Raw genomic sequence first — 27956 nt, 5'->3', positions numbered from 1 at the left:
GGTAAACTTTATCATATAATGCCAAAGAGCTTGTATAAGAGGATTTATACAGCTTGTTTAGTAATAAAAAAGCATACAGATGGACGTGAAGTTTTAACATTGCATTTTCAAAACAAAAAAAAACAAACTGAACCGTGTCTTCTCACACTGTTTTGTAATAACCATGGCAAGCGATCACCGAAAAACCCTTCATTTTGTTTATCCTTATCCATGCCTTCATAATGTACATATTGTAAACAGATATTTTGCGTGTTGATTAAAGTGAAGGAGCACCATACAAAAGTGCCGCCAGTGGCTTCTTCGACTTCGTCAACCGCATTCTTCCAAGGTATCCGTGGCGGTCTTACTTTTACGTTAGATATTGTCTGACAATGTGTCTTTAGTCACCTGAAATGTTCATACTCTGGACGGATTTTCACATCTTCTTTCAGTGGCCGAACTTCCTTTTACTTTTTAATGTACTTTGAAAATTGTGTTTAATTGTATTTTACTTGTTTTGGACAAGACAGTTAAGTCAATAATTAGTTCCTTTCCTGCTCAATCCCCCGCATTCGTTTATATTCTTGCATCTCTGCAATCTTTTGATGCATTATTATATAAATAATTGTATTATCCAACAGTGTCCATCAGTTGATGACTCCAAACTCCACCTTTTACAATGCAGGCGCAAATCTGTGAAACTGGGGACACCGCCGACAAGCCGTAAGACTATAAGACTATCATGGGCATGCCGGCGATAAACCTTGGATGTGTGCTATGCCGGCAACAAAGTGTTTTCATCATCGAAGTGGCGTACCAGTTAGTACCTGCTTTGGCATTACAGGAGTGTTGCCGATCCATGGGAGCCAGGCTTTAGTTGAGTCAGTTTTAACTGAAGATGTTGGTATTACATATCACGACTCTTTATTTCATTTACCGCTACGCGTGAACGTATGGTAAAGGCTTCAAATAAAAAAAGTAAATAGCTTAATATGTAAATACGGATAAAGTAAAACAGCAAGAAACATAGCAAACTAAACTGATCGATATTAGAAAATAAAGAGCTTACATTTGTGTAGGACAGAATGACCAAGGAGCCTTACTAACAGAAGATGAATAGGGCGTGTATAAAGTGTTACGAACTTCGAAGAGACAACAATGAAAATAGCCAAAAATACTAATGAATTTGTTGTACGAAAATAGACAACAACACGACAAAAGAACACTTAACAAAAACACATGAGATAACTCATTCAGATCTAGTACAAGATGGGTGACCCTTCGTGCACAAACAATGATTAGACATGACTGTATTTATTAATTGTTTCATAACATTTACATTACATAGAGAATCCAGAGCAAACATCCACTACTAGAACAACTCTCAAGGGAATTTTCTGTGCCGGAACATGCCATTTTTGGCAGCCATATTTCGCCCGCCCTCCGTCCCCAGTGCGAAGGTCCTACAGCTTTAGTAAAACAAAGTTGACGGTATGCAATCTTGGCATCTTCCATGCCCCAGCCATCATCACAAACTGTTCTTCATTGAAACCTGTGTGTGGATATAGAGATTACTTCATGGAAAGCACGCGCGTACGGGATTTTCGCACGAGTCGGTGTGCAGTATCTGAAATCGAACGAGTGAGCGCAAAAAAACGAGTCAGATTTCAGATACAAACCAACGAGTGGAAAAATCCGTACAAAGCGCTTTCCATGCTGTAATTTATTTATTTTATACATACTGAGATTTTGTTGTTTTTATTTATTCACCTTAAATGGGTCCTCTAAAAAAATACAAACACCTGTATTTTAAAGCTTAAATGCTATATGCAAAAATATCCCTATTTAAATCAAAAAACATATCTGGTACAAAGTAAATAGCAAAACGTTTAAATTCTAAACTAAACATGAAACTGTTTCGTTTGAAAATACCGAAATGAGCAACCGAAATCGGTAGGTCAATGAAGTCTTTTAAAACTTAAAACTTAGTTTTTTAAAGCGGAGGGCTGTCATCGTCTCGAACGAATCAAACACACGCTTGATGCGTCATGAAGCTACGTGTTGACTCTATTAACTTGAATGAGTTATCGGGTGTAAGTCGGCGACTTGTTTTTATTGTTATGTTTAACTGTTCTCCGTGAAAAACTGTTCCACAGAGGGTTCTTCCATAATGTTAAAACAACCACCACTTGAATACTTGATACGAAAAGATTGACGGTGAAGTTTGCGTTAGAGCTGCATTTTTCTACCTCGAGTTCTCTATACCCGAGTCGTAAATAGCAGAAACAAATATTCAAGATAAAATCTAGCTCTTATAGACTATTGATAATATAAAAGAACACCACTCCAACATCTTCAGTGTGATTATTGCACGCAGAGTGAACGTTTCCCCAACCATTGTGAGTACAGTTGCCAAGAGGACTCTGATCCATTACAACCGCATGTACCACAGCCATACTTTACCTGACCCTCGTCCAAAACTCCAATATCCTACGGTATTGGTATATCCAAGTTTCGACACGCAACCTTGGCATCCCTCTTATCAAATTCATCACTGTATCCCCCTTTACACACGGTTCCACATTGGCCGCTGTGGTAGACTTAAAACATAAAAAACAATATCCAGTGATATCGTAATGTGTTATTTCGTAATAATCACTGTGATAGTTGTGTTGCAATTGATTTCACATCTGAGTCCAAGATATGAATTTGTCTAAGCTGCTATCACAGGGCTGATCGTTGCTCTTTCTGGAGGTTCCAAAACGAATTGTGTCGCGTTCTTAAAGACAAAAATGTATATCATTTTTTGTAGTTACTGGCATGTTAAAAACACAATAGCTTTAGCTTGGGGCGGTTTGCTTCATGACAGCACAATTCACAGACGCGAGCGTTATAATTGTCATGGTATTCAAAATTACGGGCCAACATGCCTTGATACTTGATGCATCGTAGTCTACTAATCGGACAGCTCTTTACTAACAAAAGATTGCTTTTTCGAGGAAAAACGGTTTTGTATTTAATTACATTTTGGCCGTTATCCAACAGGCTCATGCTTATAGGGCCACTTGGACGAAAATCGAACAAATTTCAAAACAAGTTGAAACTTTTCAATAAGGAATCCTTGTGACCTCATTAATAACAGGTGTAAATGATTTCTTCGTATTCCAAGGGGAAGATCGAAAATTTGACGCTTTTTTTCCGTCCGCCATTAAAATCGTTGTATCAAGCAATCGGCTCAGGGAGAATGGGTCGAGTCGGAGTTGTGACGTCATTTACTCAACCAAAAATCAAAACACTCGTGGCTAATGTATATGGAAAATTTGACAACTAGGAAAAACTCTATCTTAAGGTATTCAAAATCGAAAATTTATTAGCCGCTGCTTCTCAAATTGAAGTATGCCATCTGCCCGTTGCGTTGTATACGGTTGCAGCAATGTTTCTGATAAAAAATCGGGAATATCAGTCCATTACTCACCGATCAGTAAACCAGAGTGTGACCGATGGAAGCGGTTCGTGCGCACACCATCGCGTGAACTTCAATCCTACTACACGATTTGTCATTTGTTCCGATCATTTTTAAAGACAGCTGTTTTTCGAGAGCTTTTCCACCAGGATGGAAGTCGGCGCCAGCTGGAAAAAGGAGCAATTCCGACCATCTGGGTTCGGGAAACTTCCAAAGAAGAAGCTGTTAGTGACAGAAGCCGCCCGTCAGGTGAGTACAATTCCCCCAAACCGCAATATAAGATCTTGCGCAGAAAATACTGAACGATCAGCCAAACGATATACATTAGGACAAACTTATTTTTCAAGAATCACATTTGTTTGCCTTATATAGCAACTAAAATGCTGATAAAATCCCTGAAATTCAGTCAAAGCAGGTCGTGGATGTCGCCATGCGATAGTTTTCGCCACCTCATGAGCTGAGCAAATTTGCGAATAAATTATGATATCCGTGTTGAAAATATTTCGAAGAAAACAACCCGAGATAAATATCCGTTTTCTTGTTTGTTTGTGAATTATTTTGTGATTCTTTTGGAGAGCGTTGGAGTAAAATTCGATGTCCCCTATTCATAACTAATGCGGGTTCTCCCTTACAGTCACTCAAAAAAATTCTTCATGAGTACGATCAAGTCAGACTTCAAGTTCAGCTTGAAAACAGATAGTGAGCCTACCGACCAACCTACCGTCGCAGAGTTGAGTGAACAGGCAACAACGCCACTGAAAATTCAGGAGAACTTGAAAAAACATATTGAAATGGCTTCTGTTGAGCAAACAGAAATTCCAGATCAAGAATGAGCATGTTCCTGAAGGACAGCTAGAAACAGAAAATTCCAGATCAAGAAATAGGCAATGTTCCTGAAGGACAGCTAGACACTAGTCACCTACAGCCAGCACAACCCTCTGATGACTCGGGGAATACACAAAGAGTAACACTTACACATTGAGATCCTCACTTTTGAACTAAATTATTCAGTTTATGTTATTCAAGAATTTTCATCAATAATTATCAATTGCTTTTTATGACATAATCTGCAATTAACCATTGCAATGTAAATGCTCAAAATTTATTATGAATTACTGGATTGTTTTGTGTTTTGCTGACATTTCTTGTCTTTTTCAGTTTAAACTGCCAATAGGAGTAAATAAAACAATATTGTTGGATTGATTTTTTCCATATGTATATTTCATAGGAGACACAATTGGAGAAGACATATTGCAAGCAATGTCTTGAACTAAAACCAAACGTTAGAGCACTAAAACTCAGGTTAAACAGGTTGGAAACTACAAATTCCCTAATTACTGAGGCACTGGCAAAAGCAACTAAATCTTGTGCTACAAGGACTATAGGTATACTATGCTTTCATAGACTATCAGTTTCAAATGTTACTGTTCTTGTGTTTCAAATTTTTTCCATTCTTTTCTTTTTATTACAGACTGTCAGACTGAAGATGTGTATATAGCTGAGGATGAAGAAAGTGATCAGGAAATGTTATCTGATGATCAAGAGGACATGTCTGATGAGTATGATGAAGAAATGAAGGAGGAAATAGAGGATGAGGTGAAGAAAGTCATGGAATGTACTGATGATGCCCCCATAGAGGATGAACCAGCAGATGGAATTGAGATAGATGATGATTCAGACTCTGACAAAGAAAACGTAAATGATAGGTAAGAAATGATAGATTTTCATTTGCCATATTGTACTGCTGGGCTAGTTATTCATTTTGATTTCTTTGTTAGATTGCGTACTGATGGAAAAGACTGCCGCCAACAACCCAAGGCTATTGTTTTCCTATCACATCTATTGATGCTTTTCCAAATCTGCCATCTTTGCAAGTCCCCAAACCCATCTGTCTCTACGATTCAGTCAGGCACAATGGTAACTGTAGAGACCAAGTGTAAAAGCTGCGAAAAGACTAATGTATGGTCAAGTCAACCTTTATTGATTGGAAAGTTCCCTGCTGGCAACATACTGCTGAGTTTTGCAATACTCACAGCAGGTGCTTCAGTGAAGAAAGTTCTACAAGTGCTGAGACATATAAATATTTTGATTTATAATGAGTCCACATACTACTATCATCAGAAGCACCTGCTACTTCCATCAATAGTCACCTTCTGGAGGAGTTACCAAAGAAATATTTTTAATCAATTAGATGGTGTTCCAGTTGAGTTAGCCGGGGACGGGCGGCATGACAGTATGGGTCATTCTGCAAAGTATGGAACATACACCATCTTCTGCTGCACAATTGGTCTGATAATAAATATAGTTCTAGTTCAGGTTAGTTCTATGTCACCGAAGTCATTGTTCATTACACAAAGACATGTGATACACCACTTTATTCTTTGTGTAATGAATGTTCTGGTTGAGTTATAGTGACTATTAACAGTTTTGTATTTCTTTCATGGTTTTAATGCATTCTCTCTATTGTGAATCACACAAATATAAAAAAATGTTACATGACAAAAAGTAACCAAGCTAAAACAAAAGAAAGTACCGGTAGTCAAAATTATGCAAAGCAATGAGGGCAGTAAATATGAAAATAAAGTATAGTACTGAAGAAAAAAGGTGGATAAATGTGTATACCAAAAATGTCAAATTTCTGATATTTCTCATTATTTTTATTTGTTTTTATCTTAAAAGGCAAATGAAGCTGGTAGCAGTGCAGCAATGGAATTTCTTGGCCACCGACGGTCTATCTTATATTTGCTAACTAAAGGCATGATAATAAAGCAATATATCACTGACAGGCACACATCCATCACGAAGTGGATGAAAGAGGAATGCCCAAAGATATGTCAGCAAATGGGCAAGCCTAAGATTAATCACTTTTTTGATCTTTGGCATGTTGCAAAAAGTAAGTAGAATGTCTATGAAAACATACAAATAATAAACAAACAAACAAACAAACAAACCAATGAAATGAATGAATAAATGGATGAAATGAAAAAAAATTTTTTTTTCAACTAATTATGCAGAAGAGAAAAAATAAGTGGGAAAATAACACAGACATGTTAAAGGTCTGTTGTGACAAGAATTAAAAATTTCTTCATAGCCATTATGTATGTGAATCATTGAGAATGATATCATTGCTCTTATATAATAATCATGCTCTATAATTTTAGAAATAAAGAAGAAAATGCTGAAGTTAAGTAAAGAACGTGGTTGTGAGATTATTGGTCGCTGGTACAAGGCCTGCATCTCCCACTTCTACTGGTCTGCCATTTCCACACCAGTCCTTCTGGGAGAAGTTAAACTGGCTAAATTTCAAAGCTTTTTATTCCATATTATAAATAAACACAAGGATCTTCCAAACAAAATTTACAATAAGTGCAAACATGGAATCATCACAGTTCCCAAAGCATGGATGTTAAAAGGTATATAGTATAAAGTATAATGTAAATATAATCCTTGCAAAATAGATGAGACTAAAAAAATGGGAATTGACGAAAACTAATTGATGCTACTTCCAGGGTCAGAAGCATATGAAAAGCTCTATGATGCTCTTACAAAAGACAGTTTATGCAAAGCAATCAAGCAAGTATCAACTAATGCTCAAACAAGCTGCCTTGAGGGCTATCACAGTGTCATTAATCATTTTGCTCCAAAGATGTATGCATTTTCTTATCTTGGCATGTATAGCAGGTATGATACAAGAAATACTTCCTTTGATAAACCTTTAGGGACTATTCATTATTTATTGGAGGGGGATGAGTGAAAATGGAGTCTTCAAATTTTTCCAAGCCTGAAAAGTGTTTTTATCTATTCAGGATTATTCAAAGGAGTTACTTTTCTCCTTCCTACTATAGTTACCAACATATAAGAAAAAACAATGTATAAAGAATGAAAACCTCTTTTCAAAAATGTCCTACTCAATTATTCCTGTTAAAGAGTTCATCTTGCTAACCTTTGCCTGAAACAAAAGGAGAAAAAAAAAGAATCAAGCATATTTTCCACTTTCTTTGAAGGACAATACTAGCTGCACTGCATTTCAATTACAATCTTCAACGTGATTCAAAAAAGGATGATCACGGAAATCCAAAACTCAAGGTCAAGTACATAAAATACAAATATGGCGAGGGAACAGTGAAGGAATCAAAAGTACCACAAAATTATGGTAGGCATCACTCAGGAAAGACACATCTGTAAAGAGACCAGTTTTATGTTTAATAAATGCTGCTGTGTTTTATGATCCCAGATTTATTGCACAGGCTTAGCCTGAGCATATAATTATGAAGAATGTACATTACCAATGTTTCAAATACCAAAAATTATTATGGTCTCTGTGAACAGCTTACTTATTATAACCAGGCTAAGCCTCTGGAAATAAATCTGGAGACATAAAATACAGCAGTGTCTATTGAACATGAAACTAGTCTATTGCTGTTAGTAAATATTTTTTTGATTATGTGATGGCATTAATGAATCAACACATTAATTTCTAGACTACATAAGTGATATCTACAGGACGTTGATAGAAACACCAAAAGCGGAGTTAAAACAAGTCAGAGACGAACTTGAAGAAAGTGTCCCTCAGCCATTGCATTCAATGTTAGACAAAGAGGACAAGGAAGCAGCGTTAAACAGATATAGACAAAGGAAAGAGAAAGAAACACAGATTTGTCCACCTACGTGCACAGGTAATTAGTGAAATCTAACATTTGTATTAATTTTTGATTGCACAAGATTATCAAGCTTTATTTATTTGTTTAGATGAAGAACTGCAAGCATTGCTCCAGCCAAGACAATCAGCCAGAAAAGCACCTAGCTGCAAAAATTGTGGCAATCCAATGAAGGGCCACAAGAGAGGGCAGTGTCCCAGCTCTAGCTGATCTATTACTCTATGCATTTATATATTGCATTGAAATTTGTCTTTCTTACAATTCTGTTATAGAGTACAAACACTAAAAGTGAAAACAGCACTGATTTAACAACAGCACTATCTAAGTTGCACACTTGGGATAAGCAACAAATGAGCCACATGTTTATTGGTGTTTGCACTCTATTACAGGAGCAATTTTCATTTCATCTTTTACATAATATATTTATCACTTACGACATTTGATTTTATTCAGTTTCTTCATCGAACTGTAACTCTTCGTCCTCAAATTCTGAATCGGTATTTGTTTCTTCCTCTTCTTCATCTTCCTCTATAAACCCTTTATATGTCCCATGTTCTGAGGGAAATTCTGATCGTATGGCATTATATACGCAACAGGGCAAAGGCAGTCTTCTTAGATTACCGTCGTATTCCCATATGAGGCGATAAAATTGACGGTACGCAACTGATCTGAAAAATCTACAAATTAGGATATCAATTACTGTAATATTCATTAAAGATTGTTCACTTTATATTATATATATAAGTATATACGTAGTAATTCACGCACTTACCGTGCTTCTGGTACTAGCCCTTGCTCTCTCATAACGACGTAACTTCGTCGTTTACGCGTCTTGAGACCAATTGCAGCCGTCTCTAAAACCCACTTGTCAAGGCATACGGACCTAAATCCAGGATGTTCGGTTATACAAGGAAGTTCTTCTTCAAAATCTTCCAATTTCTCCCTACAACGGTCAATGTCTTGACAACAAAAACACTCTGCTTGATTGGTGATCAAAGTCAGTGAACAAGCGGAGCAACTGCACCTACAGTACAAATATAAGAAGAATAGTTTGAGTCTTGATTAAAAGCATTGCACGATTTGATAACTGGTATAGCCAGGTTAATGTTTATATATCTTACCAGTGATTAAGTTGTATTTCCTTTGCAAATCGTTTCTTTAGCATTTCTTCTTCTTCCAGTTCTATCTCGAGTTCCCTCTGGTAAACAACATACTCTTCTTCGGTAGCAATCGGCTCTAGCTCCTCAGAATAGTTAAATTCATCAAATCCATGACCTTCCATGGTTTTCGAATACCAAATTTCACAAAACGACTATTATTCTTAAGATTGCGCTTACAAAAAAGCAAAAAAAACCTAAGCAGATACAAGAAGAAATGTATGGTGTAAACGCTGCTTCTACAAACGGGTTGAGTAAATGACGTCACAAGGAGGTTTCCTACGGAAGACCGCTGGCCGAATTGACTTTTGGCCGTGAACGAATAAATCAATGGCGGACACTTTTAAGACCTATTTTTTTGAACCAATATTCACACAAAAGGTAAATTTAAGGTTCGGATATTGTTTAATTAGTTCTATTGATTGTTTTGGAACCGTTTGTAGTCGCATAGAGGGGTTTTGAAATTTGTCCGAATTTTCGTCCAAGTGGCCCTTTAAGAAGTTCCATAAGAGGTATGAGGCCGCCCTTGCAAGTAAGACCACGGACGCCGTAGCAGACTCCGCTATTCGACTTGCCACCAAGATTCTCGGACTTGCACTGCCCATAGACGACGTGGAGCAACTGCGGAAGGACATAAGCGAGGACTATGTAATCGCCCAAGAACTTAAGATAACCTGTGGGTGGTTGTCTTTGAAGTGCGGTAAGTTAATGGCAGTCGCCTCTGCGGCACTTCACGTAGCGCAGCATGTCAACTTGAAGGAACTTACGACGTCTTGGAAGGACTTCAAGAAGGACAGAAAAGTCGAAAGGGTCTTCCAGGCAGCACTTGCTGAGGTACCTGATCAAGTCGCCTCAAGTACTTAGTCAAGTCGTCCTCAGGAATTACCCAGGTCGCCTCAAGTACTTATCAAGTCCTTCTCAAGTACTTACCCAGGTCATCCTTAAGTTACTTGTCAAGTCCTTCAAGTCCTTAGATATAAATGAGTGAAGCTGAATCAAAGGCGGAGGAACCCGAGCAGAAGATTACCAAGGCTAAATCTCCAGGCAGAGTCGCGGCGGGGAAGAATCTCGCGGAGATGAACAGGAAGAACAAAGCCAAAAAAGAAGAAAAGGTGGAGGAAAAAGAAGAGGAATCCTTTATTAATCCTGGGTACGTCATCGGCGCGTTAGGAGTTGCTATAGCAGCAGGCAGCCTCTACTTACAATGGCGGGCTACGAAGCCAAAAATACCGCAGGAGCCTAGAAGCAAAATACCCGTGATGGAGTAATAGCAAGGTAATTTTCATGCGTAATAACCTTCTCGCTTTGTAATATAATGTCAACCGCGTTATTGAAAACTGTTGAAGAAGCAGCTATCATTACTTCCATTGTTGCGGGTATTGGTTGGGTAGGTAAGAAAGTGCTCAAAGAAGACTTTACTGAAGACCCAAGCAAGAGCTTCGCGCACTTTGCTAAGATGACCGCTGCCGTGGGCGGGGCTATCATGGTAAAGAATTACCTACAGAAGGAAAAGTACATCCCTAATGTATAAATGGCTACCTTGCTTGCAGGCGGAGTTATCGCAGCTTTAGCATTCACTGGAGCTAATTATGGTGGTCAGTATTTGGATAGATTAGTTAGAGGCGACAAAAGCGGAGGATTAGCCGCTGAGAGGAGGAGACACGACTTAGCGCTGGAAAAGTATCAAAGGGACGTGGCAGCTTGGAATGAAAAAAGACAAGCTTACAGGGATTGGTTGGATAAGAACTACCAAGACAAAATGCAGGCGGATAAGAACTTCGAAAACACAGACTACGCCTTTAAACTTTATGCGCAAGCACACCCAGCGGCATTGACGGGGCTAAAAAGGCCTCAGTTTAAGAATTACTACCAGCCTTCTAAGAAACAAAAAGACAATGAGTTGGTTTTCGTGGGAGTCGCAGGGCTGGCAGGAGGCGTAGCTTTGGCGTATTTAGTCTAATTCAGCAAGCGTAGCTTGCTTCTAGAAGGAAACTGTGTTTCCTGAAATATATGATCGTCTTTTTGGAAAGCGACAAGAATGACTTTACCACTTACTTGAATCCTCCCATCAAAGCCCGTAAGGTTCGGCTGGTTAGTTGCTCTTTATACAATTCTTGGCACAATTTGATTGGCGGCTTTGTCGTTGTGGGTGCCAACAAACCAAAGTTGCCAGATTCCCATTACACCCCTATAACACTGGCTAAGGAGCTAGCAAAGCATGGATATACTCTTACCACAGGATTGCCCTATGAAATGACATTCAAGAAAAATAGTGGGAGTGCCAATCTTACGGGCAGTCCGTTGGTAGAATTCCTGGGCCTTACTAGTACCACAATCAATGGTCAACTTGACGTAAAATGGAAAGTCCCCGCTAACTACGAAGTTCACTGCAGCCTGGTAAGCTCATACTTTAATGAAGGACCCAGCAATCTAATGTTCAAGTTTCCGCCTAAGGGTAATCCATTTGACCTGGTAGAATACGCACCCATTTCTTTGAGCTATGACTTGTCTAATGACCTAGTAGAAAGTATTCACATTTCTATCAAAGTGGATGGAGAATCCGTAGACTTTAACGGTCGTCAAATCAATCTTGTTTTGGAATTCATATAATGGGCCGCGTAGAGGACAAACTCAAGAGGATTTACTATGGGCCTGAAGGCTATTGGAAAGGAGCGTCAGCTATCAAAAAACTCGCGACCGCGGCCAGGGTATCACAAGAAACGGCTAAGAACTGGCTAAGAAAACAAACCCTCTGGCAGGTTTATCTCCCCGTGCCCAAGTACATTCCCAGGCCCAGCTTCACCGTAAATGCCCCCAACGAGGTTCATCAGGCGGATTTGCTTTTCTTAACGCACGACAAGGTAAGAAGAAAGACCTATAGATACGCTTTGACCGTAGTTGATATCGCAAGCAGATACAAGGACGCTGAACCCACAACCAGCAAGGATTCTGGGGAAGTCGCAGAAGCCCTAGGTAGGACTTATAAGCGCGTCTTGAAATGGCCTAAGCTGCTGCAAGTGGATGCGGGGACGGAGTTTATGGGCGTGGTTACCAAGACCCTGAAAAACCACAGCACCAAGATTAGGAGAGCCGAAGCTGAGTACCACAGGGGTCAGAGCATTGTTGAAAGATTCAATAAGACCTTGGCCGAGCGTCTCTTTGGGTACCGGTATTGGAAAGAGCTGGAAGATCCCTCCAAACGCAACAGGGAATGTACTCAGAGGCTCCCCCAGGTCGTCGCGGCTTTGAACAACGAGGCGGCCAGGGCTACGGGAATAAAACCCAAGGATGCCATAAAAAAGAAACACGTGGAACACAAGTCCTACGTCAGAAGTGCGAGGGCGGTCGGACTGAAGGAAAAAAAGCTCCCCCGCAACATAGTGGTCAGATACCTCTATCAGCCGGGGGAGCTCGAAGGTGGCAGTAAGAGAGCCACGGATCCTAACTGGTCCCTGGAAACGTATGAGATTTCGAAGTCCGTCACCAAGGAAGGGCAACCCGTGTTGTATTACCTAAATGGCCCAAGTCGCGGATTTGTTAAGGAAGAGCTGCTCATAGTCCCCAAAGACTCAGAGTAGTGCTGCTCCACGCGCACGATTACACTCTAGGCATGTTAGCCTTACGTTGCCTCTGCAATGCCCGCGTTTATTATTTATGCGATCCAAGGAGAACTGCTGATCGTCATTCGGGTCAAACCTTCATAGTAGCGGTATGTTACACTTTGCGCAGCGGGCGCCTTTCTCGTAGATGTCGTCCACGCATAAGTCGAACTTTAACCCCTTTCCTTCGTCGTGGCGCTTGTAGCGAAGGAGCTTCTTAGCAATGTTTTCTTTGGCTACGTCCTCTGGCGTCTTATCGTAGCGCAGTTGCGGACCCCAGGCTCTTTTTAACTGTTTGGCATACTCCACACGACTTACGGCGGTGTAGATAAGGTTGCTCCAACACAGCCGCTGGTCTATGATTCATAAGGTTTCCTTTATGGTAAGCCATTGCGCGCTGTGGACTGTCATGCAATAGCCCAAGCGCCAGTCTGGATGGGAGGTTATTTTTTCCACCTTTTCTATGGGCACCCAGGCTTTATCCTGCGTTACTGCGTTCTGCAGTTGGATGTCGGTACCGGGTACTAAGACATCTTTTCTTTGCATGCGGGTGTCACGCGGCTTATAACAAACGGGCACCAAATGACTAGGGAACCGCTCCTGGTGTATTCTCAGTAGAACTTTTTGTATGCGCGACTGTGCTGCGCGCTTACTGCTTAACACCAAATCCTCAGGATGCCAAGAATACAGGAAGTCTTCGTAAGACTTTGCTCGTACCCTCTTACGTAACACCTTAGATTGTTCGGCGTCACGAAGGCCCCTTAATTCTGCCTTTAATTTCCTCACTTGATCCTTGCTACGGTAGTCTGTGTTAATTTCTTCATGATAGTCTACCATTTCTTTTAACCATTCATGGGGCATTTCTCCGGCTATAGGAGGTGGTTGACATGGATCCCCGGCAAATACAACTTGTCACTTTCCGCGGAGGAAGTCTACAAACTCCTGCAGGATTTCTAAGGGCACGGTACAGATTTCATCCCAAAGTATCGCGGGAGGTATGTCGTGGATGGCTTCCGGCACCCACTTTTGGCCATTCCAGCGAAAGAAGCTGTGGTAAGTTTGCGCGTCGTGGCCCATTTCGCAGAGTTCTCTTTCCAAACGATGTGTTGGCGTTAGCACCTTTATCTTAGGAAAGAGTTCTAACACACGCGTCGTCTTACCGCTGCCTCCCGTACCGTAAAGGTAAGAGAAGCGTTGGTAGGAAATAGGGTCCGCAACTGAAGGTAGAGGCTCCTCCGTCGGCGTAATGGAACCGCGGGTGTGTTCTCCGTGATATTCTACACGTGCCCTCCAAGCTCTTATCTCCTCATCTTTAACGCGCCATTGTCCACTTTCTGCGAGTTCGTCGGCAGTGTAGAATTCCTTCATCTTTTCCAACACACTGGGCTTCACGTACAAAGAATCCGTGGCTACGCGTGGAATGTCTTCTTTGTCAAACCGCAAGAGCATTGCGAGAAGGTTAATGTGAGCGTAGGCTAACATGCTGGCACGCAGATGGTAATACTGCGGCTGATGGTCCTGGTAATAACACAAAGCATTCCATTTGTGCAGCTGATCTTCTACGAGGTAATCCCATTTCTCTACAGACACCATCGTTCCTTGATCGTGGGCACGTTTTATGAGGAAGCTTAACTCTCCTTCGTCTGTTATTAAACGCCGTTGCATGTGCTTCTCTCCCTCCTTTAGCGCCCTGGGTAAATTTGCCTATGACAATTCGGGCGGTTGGGTTGTGCTCTGGGAACCACTTCGTGTAGGCGCTATGGCAAAGTATGGCTTCATGCGCTGTGTATTTCAGGAGCTTACGCTCTTCAAAGAACTTTAACAATGGCACTTGTATCCATTCTTTCTCTTGTAGATGCTTCCCGTACCAAGCGTAAATTATGGGGTGCAAGTCTTTAGCCAACTTCCAAGACGTTAATCTGACGAACCCCGTAGCTGGCGCGTCGTAGCTGCCGTCTAAGGACACACGAAAGAACTGTGAATCTGGATGGCCGTAGCGGTCGTAATATTCCTTACAATCTCCCATGCCTTTAAATAACGCAGGATAGCAGTGCTTCATGTCTAAGGACACGTATTCTTCCTCGTCGTACTCCATGTTCCAAAGACCGCCGTGGCCGTGTTCTACGCAGGCTTTGGGGGTCGGTTTCCACCCATTCCTTCTTTTTGCGGCTAAGAAGTCCAAGCTGCGAGAGCTGAGGACCTCGTCTGAGAAGTCTTCCCCAAGGGTCTCACAGGCGCTTTGGATGCGCTGGTGTTCGATTTCCGGGCGATACAAAGTGCCGTCTTGGGTCATAAACTGGCTTCCTTCCGAATCCATTAACCATATTGAGTTCTCATGAATCAAGTTCACCAACGGGGAGGTTTCGTAGACCTTGGTTTCTTTCTTTCGCGGGAATCGAAGTTCTCGCCAAGCGTGTCCGTTATGCTGGTAGATGACTATAGGAGCACCTCTGCCGCCGTATTTATGTGTCCCAGGGTAAATGTACCCGTCTGTGATGTCTTTCACGTGTATGCGCCTTTCTAAGGCAATTTCTAATTTCTTTATGTTGTCTATCGTAGCCCCAGCTTTGTAGGTGGCGTTTTCCCATTTCCTGATGGCTTCTTTTCTTTTTGGAGTTAACTTACCTCCGCGGGCGGAATTTTCAAAGAATTCCCTTACCAGTTTCCCGACGCAATTGCCGGGATGTCGCATTGGCTTGAGTTTCCTAACGTCTGGCTCTTTGATCTCATACGCACCGTAAATAACTACCGTAACAGGGTAAGCAACCTCGTAGAACAGCGCGTCGATGCCTACCAGCGCTCCGGGGCGCGTTTGCTTATTTAAGACAAACAGGTTCTGCTTACCAGACGCCCGAATAGGGTTACGGCCTCTTTCTATTACCCAGTCGCCGTCGTAATACTTTATAAACGTTAACTGTAAACGGTAGTTACCTTCAGGCATCAGGTCTATTATCTTTTCGGCTCTTTCTTCATCCATGATTTCTTCTGTGTCTCCTTCTGCAAATGTCGTGAAGGCGAAGTCGGCGTCTAAACGATCCAATACCTGGGTTCGCAGCTTGCGTACAGTTTTGTTTTGAATGCGCGCGATGTTGTCCATTTATATCTAGGAAATATTTTAACCTTCGTTTGCGACACAAATATTTTAACTTAATACATAGATTTCCCAAACACAGCAGCAGTAAGGGAATCATCGCGTGGGTAATACCCGCTGCCGACGCATACATTTAGAGGGGCCTGAAACGCAGGTAATACCCGTGAAATTCGATGCTTGATGATTTGGATTCCGCGAGTCCCCCTTACTGCTGCTGAATCATGTTAACAGCAAATTTCCAGCTAAAATACGTCTTTCTAGTAGTTTTCACCTCCCCCGGGCCCTCCCCCCAGCGCTGGCTCTGTGTCCCAAACAATGGCTGTGGATGTTCTATACTCCACATTACATTGTGCCTTTAAACTCTTCCATCATTCACGTTAGCACCCACCAAACTACATAGTCTAGTAGCCAGAGCTTCAAAGTCGTTGCTTTTTTTGATTTCGGGGCTGCAGCTAATGTACCGGCCGAGAAATTAGGGGTTTTCTTGGGGGAGTCCTTGCTAATTCAGCCAATGCTCTTATAAGCAAATGTATGTGAACGCAGCAGGAACTTTGCCAATTCCTTTGGCAACGTCATTTCGTTTGGAAAACCGAATTTTCTTGACCGTTTTCGATAGGGCAATCATGTTCAACAGCAAATTTCCAGCTAAAATACGTCTTTCTAGTAGTTTTCTCCTCCCCCGGGCCCTCCCCCCAGCGCTGGCTCTGTGTCCCAAACAATGGCTGTGGATGTTCTATACTCCACATTACATTGTGCCTTTAAACTCTTCCATCATTCACGTTAGCACCCACCAAACTACATAGTCTATTAGCCAGATCGTCAAAGTCGTTGCTTCTATTTATTTGGGGGCTGCAGCTAATGTACCGGCTGACAAATTAAGGATTTTCTTGGAGGAGTCCTTGCTAATTCAGCAAAATGCTCTTATAAGCAAATGTATGTGAACGCAGCAGGAACTTTGCCAATTCCTTTGGCAACGTAATTTCGTTTGGAAAACCGAATTTTCTTGACCGTTTTCGATAGGGGAATCATGTTCAACAGCAAATTTCCAGCTAATATACGTCTTTCTAGTAGTTTTCTCCTCCCCCGGGCCCTCCCCTCAGCGCTGGCTCTTTGTCCCAAACAATGGCTGTGGATGTTCTATACTCCACATTACATTGTGCCTTTAAACTCTTCCATCATTCACGTTAGCACCCACCAAACTACATAGTCTAGTAGCCTGAGCTTCAAAGTCGTTGCTTTTTTTGATTTGGGGGCTGCAGGTAATGTACCCGCTGAGAAATTAAGGATTTTCTTGGGGAAGTCCTTGCTAATTCAGCCAAATGCTCTTATAACCAAATGTATGTGAACGCAGCAGGAACTTTGCCAATTCCTTTGGCAACGTCATTTCGTTTGGAAAACCGAATTTTCTTGACCGTTTTCGATAGGGGAATCATGTTCAACAGCAAATTTCCAACTAAAATACGTTTTTTTAGTAATTTTCAACTCCCCTGGGCCCTCCCCACAGCGCTGGCTCTGTGTCCCAAACAATGGCTGTGGATGTTCTATACTCCACATTACATTGTGCCTTTAAACTCTTCCATCATTCACGTTAGCACCCACCAAACTACATAGTCTAGTAGCCAGAGCGTCAAAGTCGTTGCTTTTATTTATTTGTGGGCTGCAGCTAATGTACCCGCTGAGAAATTAAGGATTTTCTTGGGGGAGTCCTTGCTAATTCAGCAAAATGCTCTTATAAGCAAAGGTATGTGAACGCAGCAGGAACTTTGCCAATTCCTTTGGCAACGTCATTTCGTTTGGAAAACCGAATTTTCTTGACCGTTTTCGAAAGGGGAATCATGTTCAACAGCAAATTTCCAGCTACAATACGTCTTTCTAGTAGTTTTCTCTTCCCCCGGGCCCTACCCCCAGCGCTGGCTCTGTGTCCCAAACAATGGCTGTGGATGTTCTATACTCCACATTACATTGTGCCTTTAAACTCTTCCATCATTCACGTTAGCACCCACCAAACTACATAGTCTAGTAGCCAGAGCTTCAAAGTCGTTGCTTCTTTTTATTTGGGGGCTGCAGCTAATGTACCGGCTGAGAAATTAGGGATTTTCTTGGGGGAGTCCTTGCTAATTCAGCCAATGCTCTTATAAGCAAATGTATGTGAACGCAGCAGGAACTTTGCCAATTCCTTTGGCAACGTCATTTCGTTTGGAAAACCGAATTTTTTTGACCGTTTTCGATAGGGCAATCATGTTCAACAGCAAATTTCCAGCTAAAATACGTCTTTCTAATAGTTTTCACCTCCACCTGGCCCTCCCCCGAGCGCTTGCTCATTGTCCGAAACAATGGCAATGGATGTTCTATACTCCACATTACATTGTGCCTTTAAACTCTTCCATCATTCACGTTAGCACCCACCAAACTACATAGTCTAGTAGCCAGAGCTTCAAAGTCGTTGCTTTTTTTGATTTGGGGGCTGCAGCTAATGTAGCGGCTGAGAAATTAAGGATTTTCTTGGGGAAGTCCTTGCTAATTCAGCAAAATGCTCTTATAAGCAAATGTATGTGAACGCAGCAGGAACTTTGCCAATTCCTTTGGCAACGTCATTTCGTTTGGAAAACCGAATTTTCTTGACCGTTTTCGATAGGGCAATCATGTTCAACAGGTAATTTCCAGCTAAAATACGTCTTTCTAGTAGTTTTCACCTTCACCTGGCCCTCCCCCCAGCGCTTGCTCATTGTCCGAAACAATGGCTGTGGATGTTCTATACTCCACATTACATTGTGCCTTTAAACTCTTCTATCATTCACGTTAGCACCCACCAAACTACATAGCCTAGTAGCCAGAGCTTCAAAGTGGTTGCTTTTTTTTTATTTGGGGGGCTGCAGCTAATGTACTGGCTGAGAAATTAAGGATTTTCTTGGGGAAGTCCTTGCTAATTCCGCAAAATGCTCTTATAAGCAAATGTATGTGAACGCAGCAGGAACTTTGCCAATTCCTTTGGCAACGTCATTTCGTTTGGAAAACCGAATTTTCTTGATATTTATCTATAGCGGAATCATGTTCAACAGCAAATTTCCAGCTAAAATACGTTTTTCTAGTAATTTTCAATTCCCCTGGGCCCTCCCCACAGCGCTGGCTCTGTTTCCCAAACAATGGCTGTGGATGTTCTATACTCCACATTATTTTGTGCCTTTAAACTCTTCCATCATTCACGTTAGCACCCACCAAACTACATAGTCTAGTAGCCAGAGCGTCAATGTCGTTGCTTTTATTTATTTGTGGGCTGCAGCTAATGTACCGGCTGAGAAATTAAGGATTTTCTTGGAGGAGTCCTTGCTAATTCAGCCAAATGCTCTTATAAGCAAATGTATGTGAACGCAGCAGGAACTTTGCCAATTCCTTTGGCAACGTCATTTCGTTTGGAAAACCGAATTTTCTTGATATTTATCGATAGCGGAATCATGTTCAACAGCAAATTTCCAGCTAAAATACGTTTTTCTAGTAATTTTCAATTCCCCTGGGCTCTCCCCACAGCGCTGGCTCTGTTTCCCAAACAATGGCTGTGGATGTTCTATACTCCACATTACATTGTGCCTTTAAACTCTTCCATCATTCACGTTAGCACCCACCAAACTACATAGTCTAGTAGCCAGAGCTTCAAAGTCGTTGCTTTTTTTGATTTCGGGGCTGCAGCTAATGTACCGGAATAGAAAATAAGGATTTTCTTTGGGAAGTCCTTGCTAATTCAGCCAAATGCTCTTATAACCAAATGTATGTGAACGCAGCAGGAACTTTGCCAATTCCTTTGGCAACGTCATTTCGTTTGGAAAACCGAATTTTCTTGACCGTTTTCGATAGGGGAATCATGTTCAACAGCACATTTCCAACTAAAATACGTTTTTCTAGTAATTTTCAACTCCCCTGGGCCCTCCCCACAGCACTGGCTCTCTGTCCCAAACAATGGCTGTGGATGTTCTATACTCCACATTACATTGTGCCTTTAAACTCTTCTATCATTCACGTTAGCACCCACCAAACTACATAGCCTAGTAGCCAGAGCTTCAAAGTGGTTGCTTTTTTTTTATTTGGGGGGCTGCAGCTAATGTACCGGCTGAGAAATTAAGGATTTTCTTGGGGGAGTCCTTGCTAATTCAGCAAAATGCTCTTATAAGCAAATGTATGTGAACGCAGCAGGAACTTTGCCAATTACTTTGGCAACGTCATTTCGTTTGGAAAACCGAATTTTCTTGATATTTATCTATAGCGTAATCATGTGCAACAGCAAATTTCCAGCTAAATACGTTTTTCTAGTAATTTTCAATTCCCCTTGGCCCTCCCCACAGCGCTGGCTCTGTTTCCCAAACAATGGCTGTGGATGTTCTATACTCCACATTACATTGTGCCTTTAAACTCTTCCATCATTCACGTTAGCACCCACCAAACTACATAGTCTAGTAGCCAGAGCGTCAAAGTCGTTGCTTTTATTTATTTATGGGCTGCAGCTAATGTACCGGCTGAGAAATTAAGGATTTTCTTGGAGGAGTCCTTGCTAATTCAGCAAAATGCTCTTATAAGCAAATGTATGTGAACGCAGCAGGAACTTTGCCAATTCCTTTGGCAACGTCATTTCGTTTGGAAAACCGAATTTTCTTGACCGTTTTCGAAAGGGGAATCATGTTCAACAGCAAATTTCCAGCTAAAATACGTCTTTCTAGTAGTTTTCTCTTCCCCCGGGCCCTACCCCCAGCGCTGGCTCTGTGTCCCAAACAATGGCTGTGGATGTTCTATACTCCACATTACATTGTGCCTTTAAACTCTTCCATCATTCACGTTAGCACCCACCAAACTACATAGTCTAGTAGCCAGAGCTTCAAAGTCGTTGCTTCTTTTTATTTGGGGGCTGCAGCTAATGTACCGGCTGAGAAATTAGGGATTTTCTTGGGGGAGTCCTTGCTAATTCAGCCAATGCTCTTATAAGCAAATGTATGTGAACGCAGCAGGAACTTTGCCAATTCCTTTGGCAACGTCATTTCGTTTGGAAAACCGAATTTTCTTGACCGTTTTCGATAGGGCAATCATGTTCAACAGCAAATTTCCAGCTAAAATACGTCTTTCTAGTAGTTTTCACCTCCACCTGGCCCTCCCCCCAGCGCTTGCTCATTGTCCGAAACAATGGCAATGGATGTTCTATACTCCACATTACATTGTGCCTTTAAACTCTTCCATCATTCACGTTAGCACCCACCAAACTACATAGTCTAGTAGCCAGAGCTTCAAAGTCGTTGCTTTTTTTGATTTGGGGGCTGCAGCTAATGTAGCGGCTGAGAAATTAAGGATTTTCTTGGGGAAGTCCTTGCTAATTCAGCAAAATGCTGTTATAAGCAAATGTATGTGAACGCAGCAGGAACTTTGCCAATTCCTTTGGCAACGTCATTTCGTTTGGAAAACCGAATTTTCTTGACCGTTTTCGATAGGGCAATCATGTTCAACAGGTAATTTCCAGCTAAAATACGTCTTTCTAGTAGTTTTCACCTTCACCTGGCCCTCCCCCCAGCGCTTGCTCATTGTCCGAAACAATGGCTGTGGATGTTCTATACTCCACATTACATTGTGCCTTTAAACTCTTCTATCATTCACGTTAGCACCCACCAAACTACATAGCCTAGTAGCCAGAGCTTCAAAGTGGTTGCTTTTTTTTTATTTGGGGGGCTGCAGCTAATGTACTGGCTGAGAAATTAAGGATTTTCTTGGGGAAGTCCTTGCTAATTCCGCAAAATGCTCTTATAAGCAAATGTATGTGAACGCAGCAGGAACTTTGCCAATTCCTTTGGCAACGTCATTTCGTTTGGAAAACCGAATTTTCTTGATATTTATCTATAGCGGAATCATGTTCAACAGCAAATTTCCAGCTAAAATACGTTTTTCTAGTAATTTTCAATTCCCCTGGGCCCTCCCCACAGCGCTGGCTCTGTTTCCCAAACAATGGCTGTGGATGTTCTATACTCCACATTATTTTGTGCCTTTAAACTCTTCCATCATTCACGTTAGCACCCACCAAACTACATAGTCTAGTAGCCAGAGCGTCAATGTCGTTGCTTTTATTTATTTGTGGGCTGCAGCTAATGTACCGGCTGAGAAATTAAGGATTTTCTTGGAGGAGTCCTTGCTAATTCAGCCAAATGCTCTTATAAGCAAATGTATGTGAACGCAGCAGGAACTTTGCCAATTCCTTTGGCAACGTCATTTCGTTTGGAAAACCGAATTTTCTTGACCGTTTTCGATAGGGGAATCATGTTCAACAGCAAATTTCCAGCTAAAATACGTCTTTCTAGTAGTTTTCTCCTCCCCCGGGCCCTTCCCCCAGCGCTGGCTGTGTGTCCCAAACAATGGCTGTGGATGTTCTATACTCCACATTACATTGTGCCTTTAAACTCTTCCATCATTCACGTTAGCACCCACCAAACTACATAGTCTAGTAGCCAGAGCTCCAAAGTCGTTGCTTTTTTTTATTTGGGGACTGCAGCTAATGTAGCGGCTGAGAAATTAAGGATTTTCTTGGGGGAGTCCTTGCTAATTCAGCAAAATGCTCTTATAAGCAAATGTATGTGAACGCAGCAGGAACTTTGCCAATTCCTTTGGCAACGTCATTTCGTTTGGAAAACCGAATTTTCTTGACCGTTTTCGATAGGGGAATCATGTTCAACAGCAAATTTCCAACTAAAATACGTTTTTTTAGTAATTTTCAACTCCCCTGGGCCCTCCCCACAGCGCTGGCTCTGTGTCCCAAACAATGGCTGTGGATGTTCTATACTCCACATTACATTGTGCCTTTAAACTCTTCCATCATTCACGTTAGCACCCACCAAACTACATAGTCTAGTAGCCAGAGCTTCAAAGTCGTTGCTTTTTTTGATTTGGGGGCTGCAGCTAATGTACCGGAATAGAAATTAAGGATTTTCTTGGGGAAGTCCTTGCTAATTCAGCAAAATGCTCTTATAAGCAAATGTATGTGAACGCAGCAGGAACTTTGCCAATTCCTTTGGCAACGTCATTTCGTTTGGAAAACCGAATTTTCTTGACCGTTTTCGATAGGGAAATCATGTTCAACAGCAAATTTCCAGCTAAAATACGTTTTTCTAGTAATTTTCAACTCCCCTGGGCCCTCCCCACAGCGCTGGCTCTCTATCCCAAACAATGGCTGTTGATGTTCTATACTCCACATTACATTGTGCCTTTAAACTCTTCCGTCATTCACGTTAGCACCCACCAAACTACATAGTCTAGTAGCCAGAGCGTCAAAGTCGTTGCTTTTATTTATTTTGTGGGCTGCAGCTAATGTACCGGCTGAGAAATTAAGGATTTTCTTGGGGGAGTCCTTGCTAATTCAGCAAAATGCTCTTATAAGCAAATGTATGTGAACGCAGCAGGAACTTTGCCAATTGCTTTGGCAACGTCATTTCGTTTGGAAAACCGAATTTTCTTGATATTTATCTATAGCGTAATCATGTGCAACAGCAAATTTCCAGCTAAATACGTTTTTCTAGTAATTTTCAATTCCCCTTGGACCTCCCCACAGCGCTGGCTCTGTTTCCCAAACAATGGCTGTGGATGTTCTATACTCCACATTACATTGTGCCTTTAAACTCTTCCATCATTCACGTTAGCACCCACCAAACTACATAGTCTAGTAGCCAGAGCGTCAAAGTCGTTGCTTTTATTTATTTATGGGCTGCAGCTAATGTACCGGCTGAGAAATTAAGGATTTTCTTGGAGGAGTCCTTGCTAATTCAGCAAAATGCTCTTATAAGCAAATGTATGTGAACGCAGCAGGAACTTTGCCAATTCCTTTGGCAACGTCATTTCGTTTGGAAAACCGAATTTTCTTGACCGTTTTCGATAGGGGAATCATGTTCAACAGCATATTTCAAGCTAAAATACGTCTTTCTAGTAGTTTTCTCCTCCCCCGGGCCCTCCCCTCAGCGCTGGCTCTGTGTCCCAAACAATGGCTGTGGATGTTCTATACTCCACATTACATTGTGCCTTTAAACTCTTCCATCATTCACGTTAGCACCCACCAAACTACATAGTCTAGTAGCCAGAGCTTCAAAGTCGTTGCTTTTTTTGATTTGGGGGCTGCAGCTAATGTACCGGAATAGAAAATAAGGATTTTCTTGGGGAAGTCCTTGCTAATTCAGCCAAATGCTCTTATAACCAAATGTATGTGAACGCAGCAGGAACTTTGCCAATTCCTTTGGCAACGTCATTTCGTTTGGAAAACCGAATTTTCTTGACCGTTTTCGATAGGGGAATCATGTTCAACAGCACATTTCCAGCTAAAATACGTTTTTCTAGCAATTTTCAACTCCCCTTGGCCCTCCCCACAGCGTTGGCTCTCTGTCCCAAACAATGGCTGTGGATGTTCTATACTCCACATTACATTGTGCCTTTAAACTCTTCCATCATTCACGTTAGCACCCACCCAACTACATAGTCTAGTAGCCAGAGCGTCAAAGTCGTTGCTTTTATTTATTTGTGGGCTGCAGCTAATGTACCGGCTGAGAAATTAAGGATTTTCTTGGGGAGTCCTTGCTAATTCAGCAAAATGCTCTTATAAGCAAATGTATGTGAACGCAGCAGGAACTTTGCCAATTCCTTTGGCAACGTCATTTCGTTTGGAAAACCGAATTTTCTTGACCGTTTTCGATAGGGGAATCATGTTCAACAGCAAATTTCCAACTAAAATACGTTTTTTTAGTAATTTTCAACTCCCCTGGGCCCTCCCCACAGCGCTGGCTCTGTGTCCCAAACAATGGCTGTGGATGTTCTATACTCCACATTACATTGTGCCTTTAAACTCTTCCATCATTCACGTTAGCACCCACCAAACTACATAGTCTAGTAGCCAGAGCGTCAAAGTCGTTGCTTTTATTTATTTGTGGGCTGCAGCTAATGTACCCGCTGAGAAATTAAGGATTTTCTTGGGGGAGTCCTTGCTAATTCAGCAAAATGCTCTTATAAGCAAATGTATGTGAACGCAGCAGGAACTTTGCCAATTCCTTTGGCAACGTCATTTCGTTTGGAAAACCGAATTTTCTTGATATTTATCGATAGCGGAATCATGTTCAACAGCAAATTTCCAGCTAAAATACGTTTTTCTAGTAATTTTCAACTCCCCTGGGCCCTCCCCACAGCGCTGGCTCTGTGTCCCAAACAATGGCTGTGGATGTTCTATACTCCACATTACATTGTGCCTTTAAACTCTTCCATCATTCACGTTAGCACCCACCCAACTACATAGTCTAGTAGCCAGAGCGTCAAAGTCGTTGCTTTTATTTATTTGTGGGCTGCAGCTAATGTACCGGCTGAGAAATTAAGGATTTTCTTGGGGAAGTCCTTGCTAATTCAGCAAAATGCTCTTATAAGCAAATGTATGTGAACGCAGCAGGAACTTTGCCAATTCCTTTGGCAACGGTCATTTCGTTGGAAAACCGAATTTTCTTGACCGTTTTCGATTAGGGGAATCATGTTCAACAGCATATTTCAAGCTAAAATACGTTTTCTAGTAGTTTTCTCCTCCCCCGGCCCTCCCTCAAGCGCTTGCTCTGTGTCCCAAACAAATGGCTGTGGATGTTCCTTACTCCACATTACATTGTGCCTTTATACTCTTCCATCATTTCACGTTAGCACACCACCAAACTACATGATGTCCTATGTAGCCAGAAGCTTCCCCCCCAAAGTCGTTGCCTTTAGTTATTGAGTGGGGCTGCAGCTAATGTACCGGAATAGAAAATTAAGGAATTTTCTTGGAGGAAGTCCTCTGCTATAATTCAGCAAATGCCTTGATAAACCAAATGTATGTGAACGCAGCAGGAACTTTGCCAATTCCTTGGCAACGTCATTCGCGCGTTGGAAAACCGATTTTCTTGACCGTTTTCGATAGGGGAAATCATGTTTCAACAGCTATTTCAGCTAAAATACGTTTTTCTAGCAATTTTCACTCCCCTGGGCCCTCCCCACCGCGTGGCTCTCTTTCCCCAAACAATGGCTGTGATGTTCTATACTCCACATTACTATTGTGCCTTTAAACTCTTCCAATCATTCACGTTAGCACCCACCACAACTACATAGTCTAGTAGCCAGAGCTTCAAAGTCGTTGCTTTTATTTATTTGTTTGGGGGGGGGGGGGGGGCTGCAGCTATGTACCGGCCTGAGACAATTAAGGATTTTCTTGGGGGAGTCCTTGCTAATTCCAGCAAATGCTCTTTATAAGCAAATGTATGTGAACGCAGCAAGGAACTTTGCCAATTCCTTGGCAACGTCATTTCGTTTGGAAAACCGAATTTTCTTGACCGTTTTTTATCGATAGGGGAATCATGTTCAACAGCAACATTTCCAGCTAAAATACGTTCTTTTCTAGTAGTTTCAACCTCCCCTGGGCACTCCCCACAGCGCTTGGCTCGTGTGTCCCAAAGACAATGGCTGTGGATGTGTCTATACTTCCACATTACCATTGTGCCTTAAACTCTTCCCATCATTCACGTTAGCACCCAAACTACATAGTCTAGTAGCCAGAGCGTTCAAAGTCGTTGCTTTTTTTTGATTTGGGGGCTGCAGCTAAAACATGTACCCCCCGGGAGATTGGGAGAATTAAGGATTTTCGGGGGGAGTCCTTGCTAATTCAGCCAAATGCTCTTATAAGCAAAACTGTATGTGAACGCAGCAGGAATACTTTGCACAATTCCTTTGGCAACGTCAATTTCGTTGGAAAAACTCGAATTTTCTTGACCGTTTCGATAGGGGAATCATGTTCACACAGCAAATTCCAGCTATAAAATACGTCTTTATAGTAGTTTTCACCTCCCCTTGGCCCTCCCCCCAGCGCTTGGCTCTGTGTCCCAAACAATGGCCTGTGGATTGGTCTATATCCAACATTAACGAAGCATTGTGCCTTTCTGTCTTCTAAAACTCTTCCCTCATTACACGTTAGACCCACCAAAAAAGATTTGTTCTACATACATAGTCTCTTTGTTGTAGCATCCCAACGAGTTCGAGTTTACTAGAATCGTACAAAGTCCATTTGCTTTATTCTCTTCTCGGTTGGGCTGGCAGCTTGAAAGGAATACATTCTCGCTCTGAGAAATTTAAGGATTTTTTGGGGTGAAAATTCACTACACTGCCCCACCCCACACCCAACCCCATTGCTAATCTAGCACAAATGCTCTTATAAGCAAATGTATGTGAACGCAGCAGGAACTTTGCCAATTCCTTTGGCCAACGTCATTTCGTTAGGAAAACGAATTTCTTGACGTTTTCGAAAGGGGAATCATGTTACAACAGCCAAATTCTTCAGTGTTAAAAACGTCTTTCTATAGTTTTCTCTTCACGGGCCCACAACCAAGCGTGGCTCTGGTCCCCAAACATGGCTGTGGAAATGTCCCTATAACTCCCAACATTAATATGTGCCTTTAAACTATTCCCATAATTCCGTTAAGTCACCCAACCAACTACATAGTCTAGAGCAGAGCTTCAAAGTCGTTGCTTCTTTTATTTGGCGGCTGCCAGCTAATGACATGAAGGCTGGAGAAATTAGAGATTTTCAGTTGGGGAGTCATTGCTAATTCAGCCAATGCTCTTATAAGCAAATGTTGATGTGAACGTGCAGCAGGAACTTTGCCAATCTATACCTGTTGGTCGGCAAAATGTCATTTCGTTTGAAAACCGAATTTTCTTGAACGTTTGTCGATAGGGCAATCATGTCAACAGCAAATTTCAGCTAAAAATACGTCTTTCTAGTAGTTTTCACCTCCAACTGGCCCTCCCCCCAGCGCTTGCATCATGTCCACGAAAACAATGGCCATATGGATGTTATATACTCACATAATTGTGCCTTTAAACCTCTTACCATCATTCCAGTAGCAACCCACCAAACGACATAGTCTAGTAGCAGAGCTTCAAGTCGTTGATTTTTTTGGATTTGGGGGGCGCAGCTAATGTACGCGGCATGAGAAATTATCCCCA

General features: G+C 41.9%; 2 protein-coding genes and 1 long non-coding RNA gene across 4 annotated transcripts in view; 1 reads left to right on the top strand and 2 right to left on the bottom strand.

The window, feature by feature from the left end:
• LOC116298776 (uncharacterized) overlaps positions 1–27956 on the bottom strand; it is a 231119-nt gene that overhangs the window by 156259 nt on the left and 46904 nt on the right. The gene's annotated exons all lie outside the window — the stretch shown is intronic.
• Positions 4619–8536, top strand: LOC116297282 (uncharacterized). The gene is made up of 9 exons (XM_089029651.1): positions 4619–4827; positions 4914–5148; positions 5221–5758; positions 6122–6335; positions 6604–6855; positions 6952–7123; positions 7447–7595; positions 7924–8118; positions 8192–8536. The coding sequence occupies exons 2-9, from the start codon at positions 4967–4969 to the stop codon at positions 8308–8310; spliced, it is 1821 nt and encodes a 606-aa protein (XP_088885777.1). The 5' UTR covers positions 4619–4827; positions 4914–4966; the 3' UTR covers positions 8311–8536.
• LOC148911136 (uncharacterized) lies at positions 6740–9733 on the bottom strand. 2 transcript variants are annotated; one of them, XM_089029653.1, is made up of 4 exons: positions 9222–9733; positions 8873–9124; positions 8535–8777; positions 6740–7385 (listed from the first exon to the last, which is right to left on the bottom strand). In XM_089029653.1, exons 1-3 carry the CDS (start codon positions 9380–9382, stop codon positions 8546–8548), a joined length of 645 nt encoding a protein of 214 aa, XP_088885779.1. In that variant the 5' UTR covers positions 9383–9733; the 3' UTR covers positions 6740–7385; positions 8535–8545. The 2 variants fall into 2 exon arrangements, with proteins under 2 accessions (XP_088885779.1, XP_088885778.1); XM_089029652.1 differs by having other exon boundaries at positions 6740–7391; positions 9222–9728.

Source organism: Actinia tenebrosa, unplaced genomic scaffold (assembly GCF_029948245.1).
Source record: "Actinia tenebrosa isolate PJP-AT-01 unplaced genomic scaffold, QUT_ActTen_1.0 PGA_scaffold14__42_contigs__length_11649687, whole genome shotgun sequence".
Taxonomy (NCBI): Eukaryota; Metazoa; Cnidaria; class Anthozoa; order Actiniaria; family Actiniidae; genus Actinia; species Actinia tenebrosa.
Note: the sequence above shows the minus strand (reverse complement) of the source record. Positions and strands in the feature narration are given on the sequence as shown.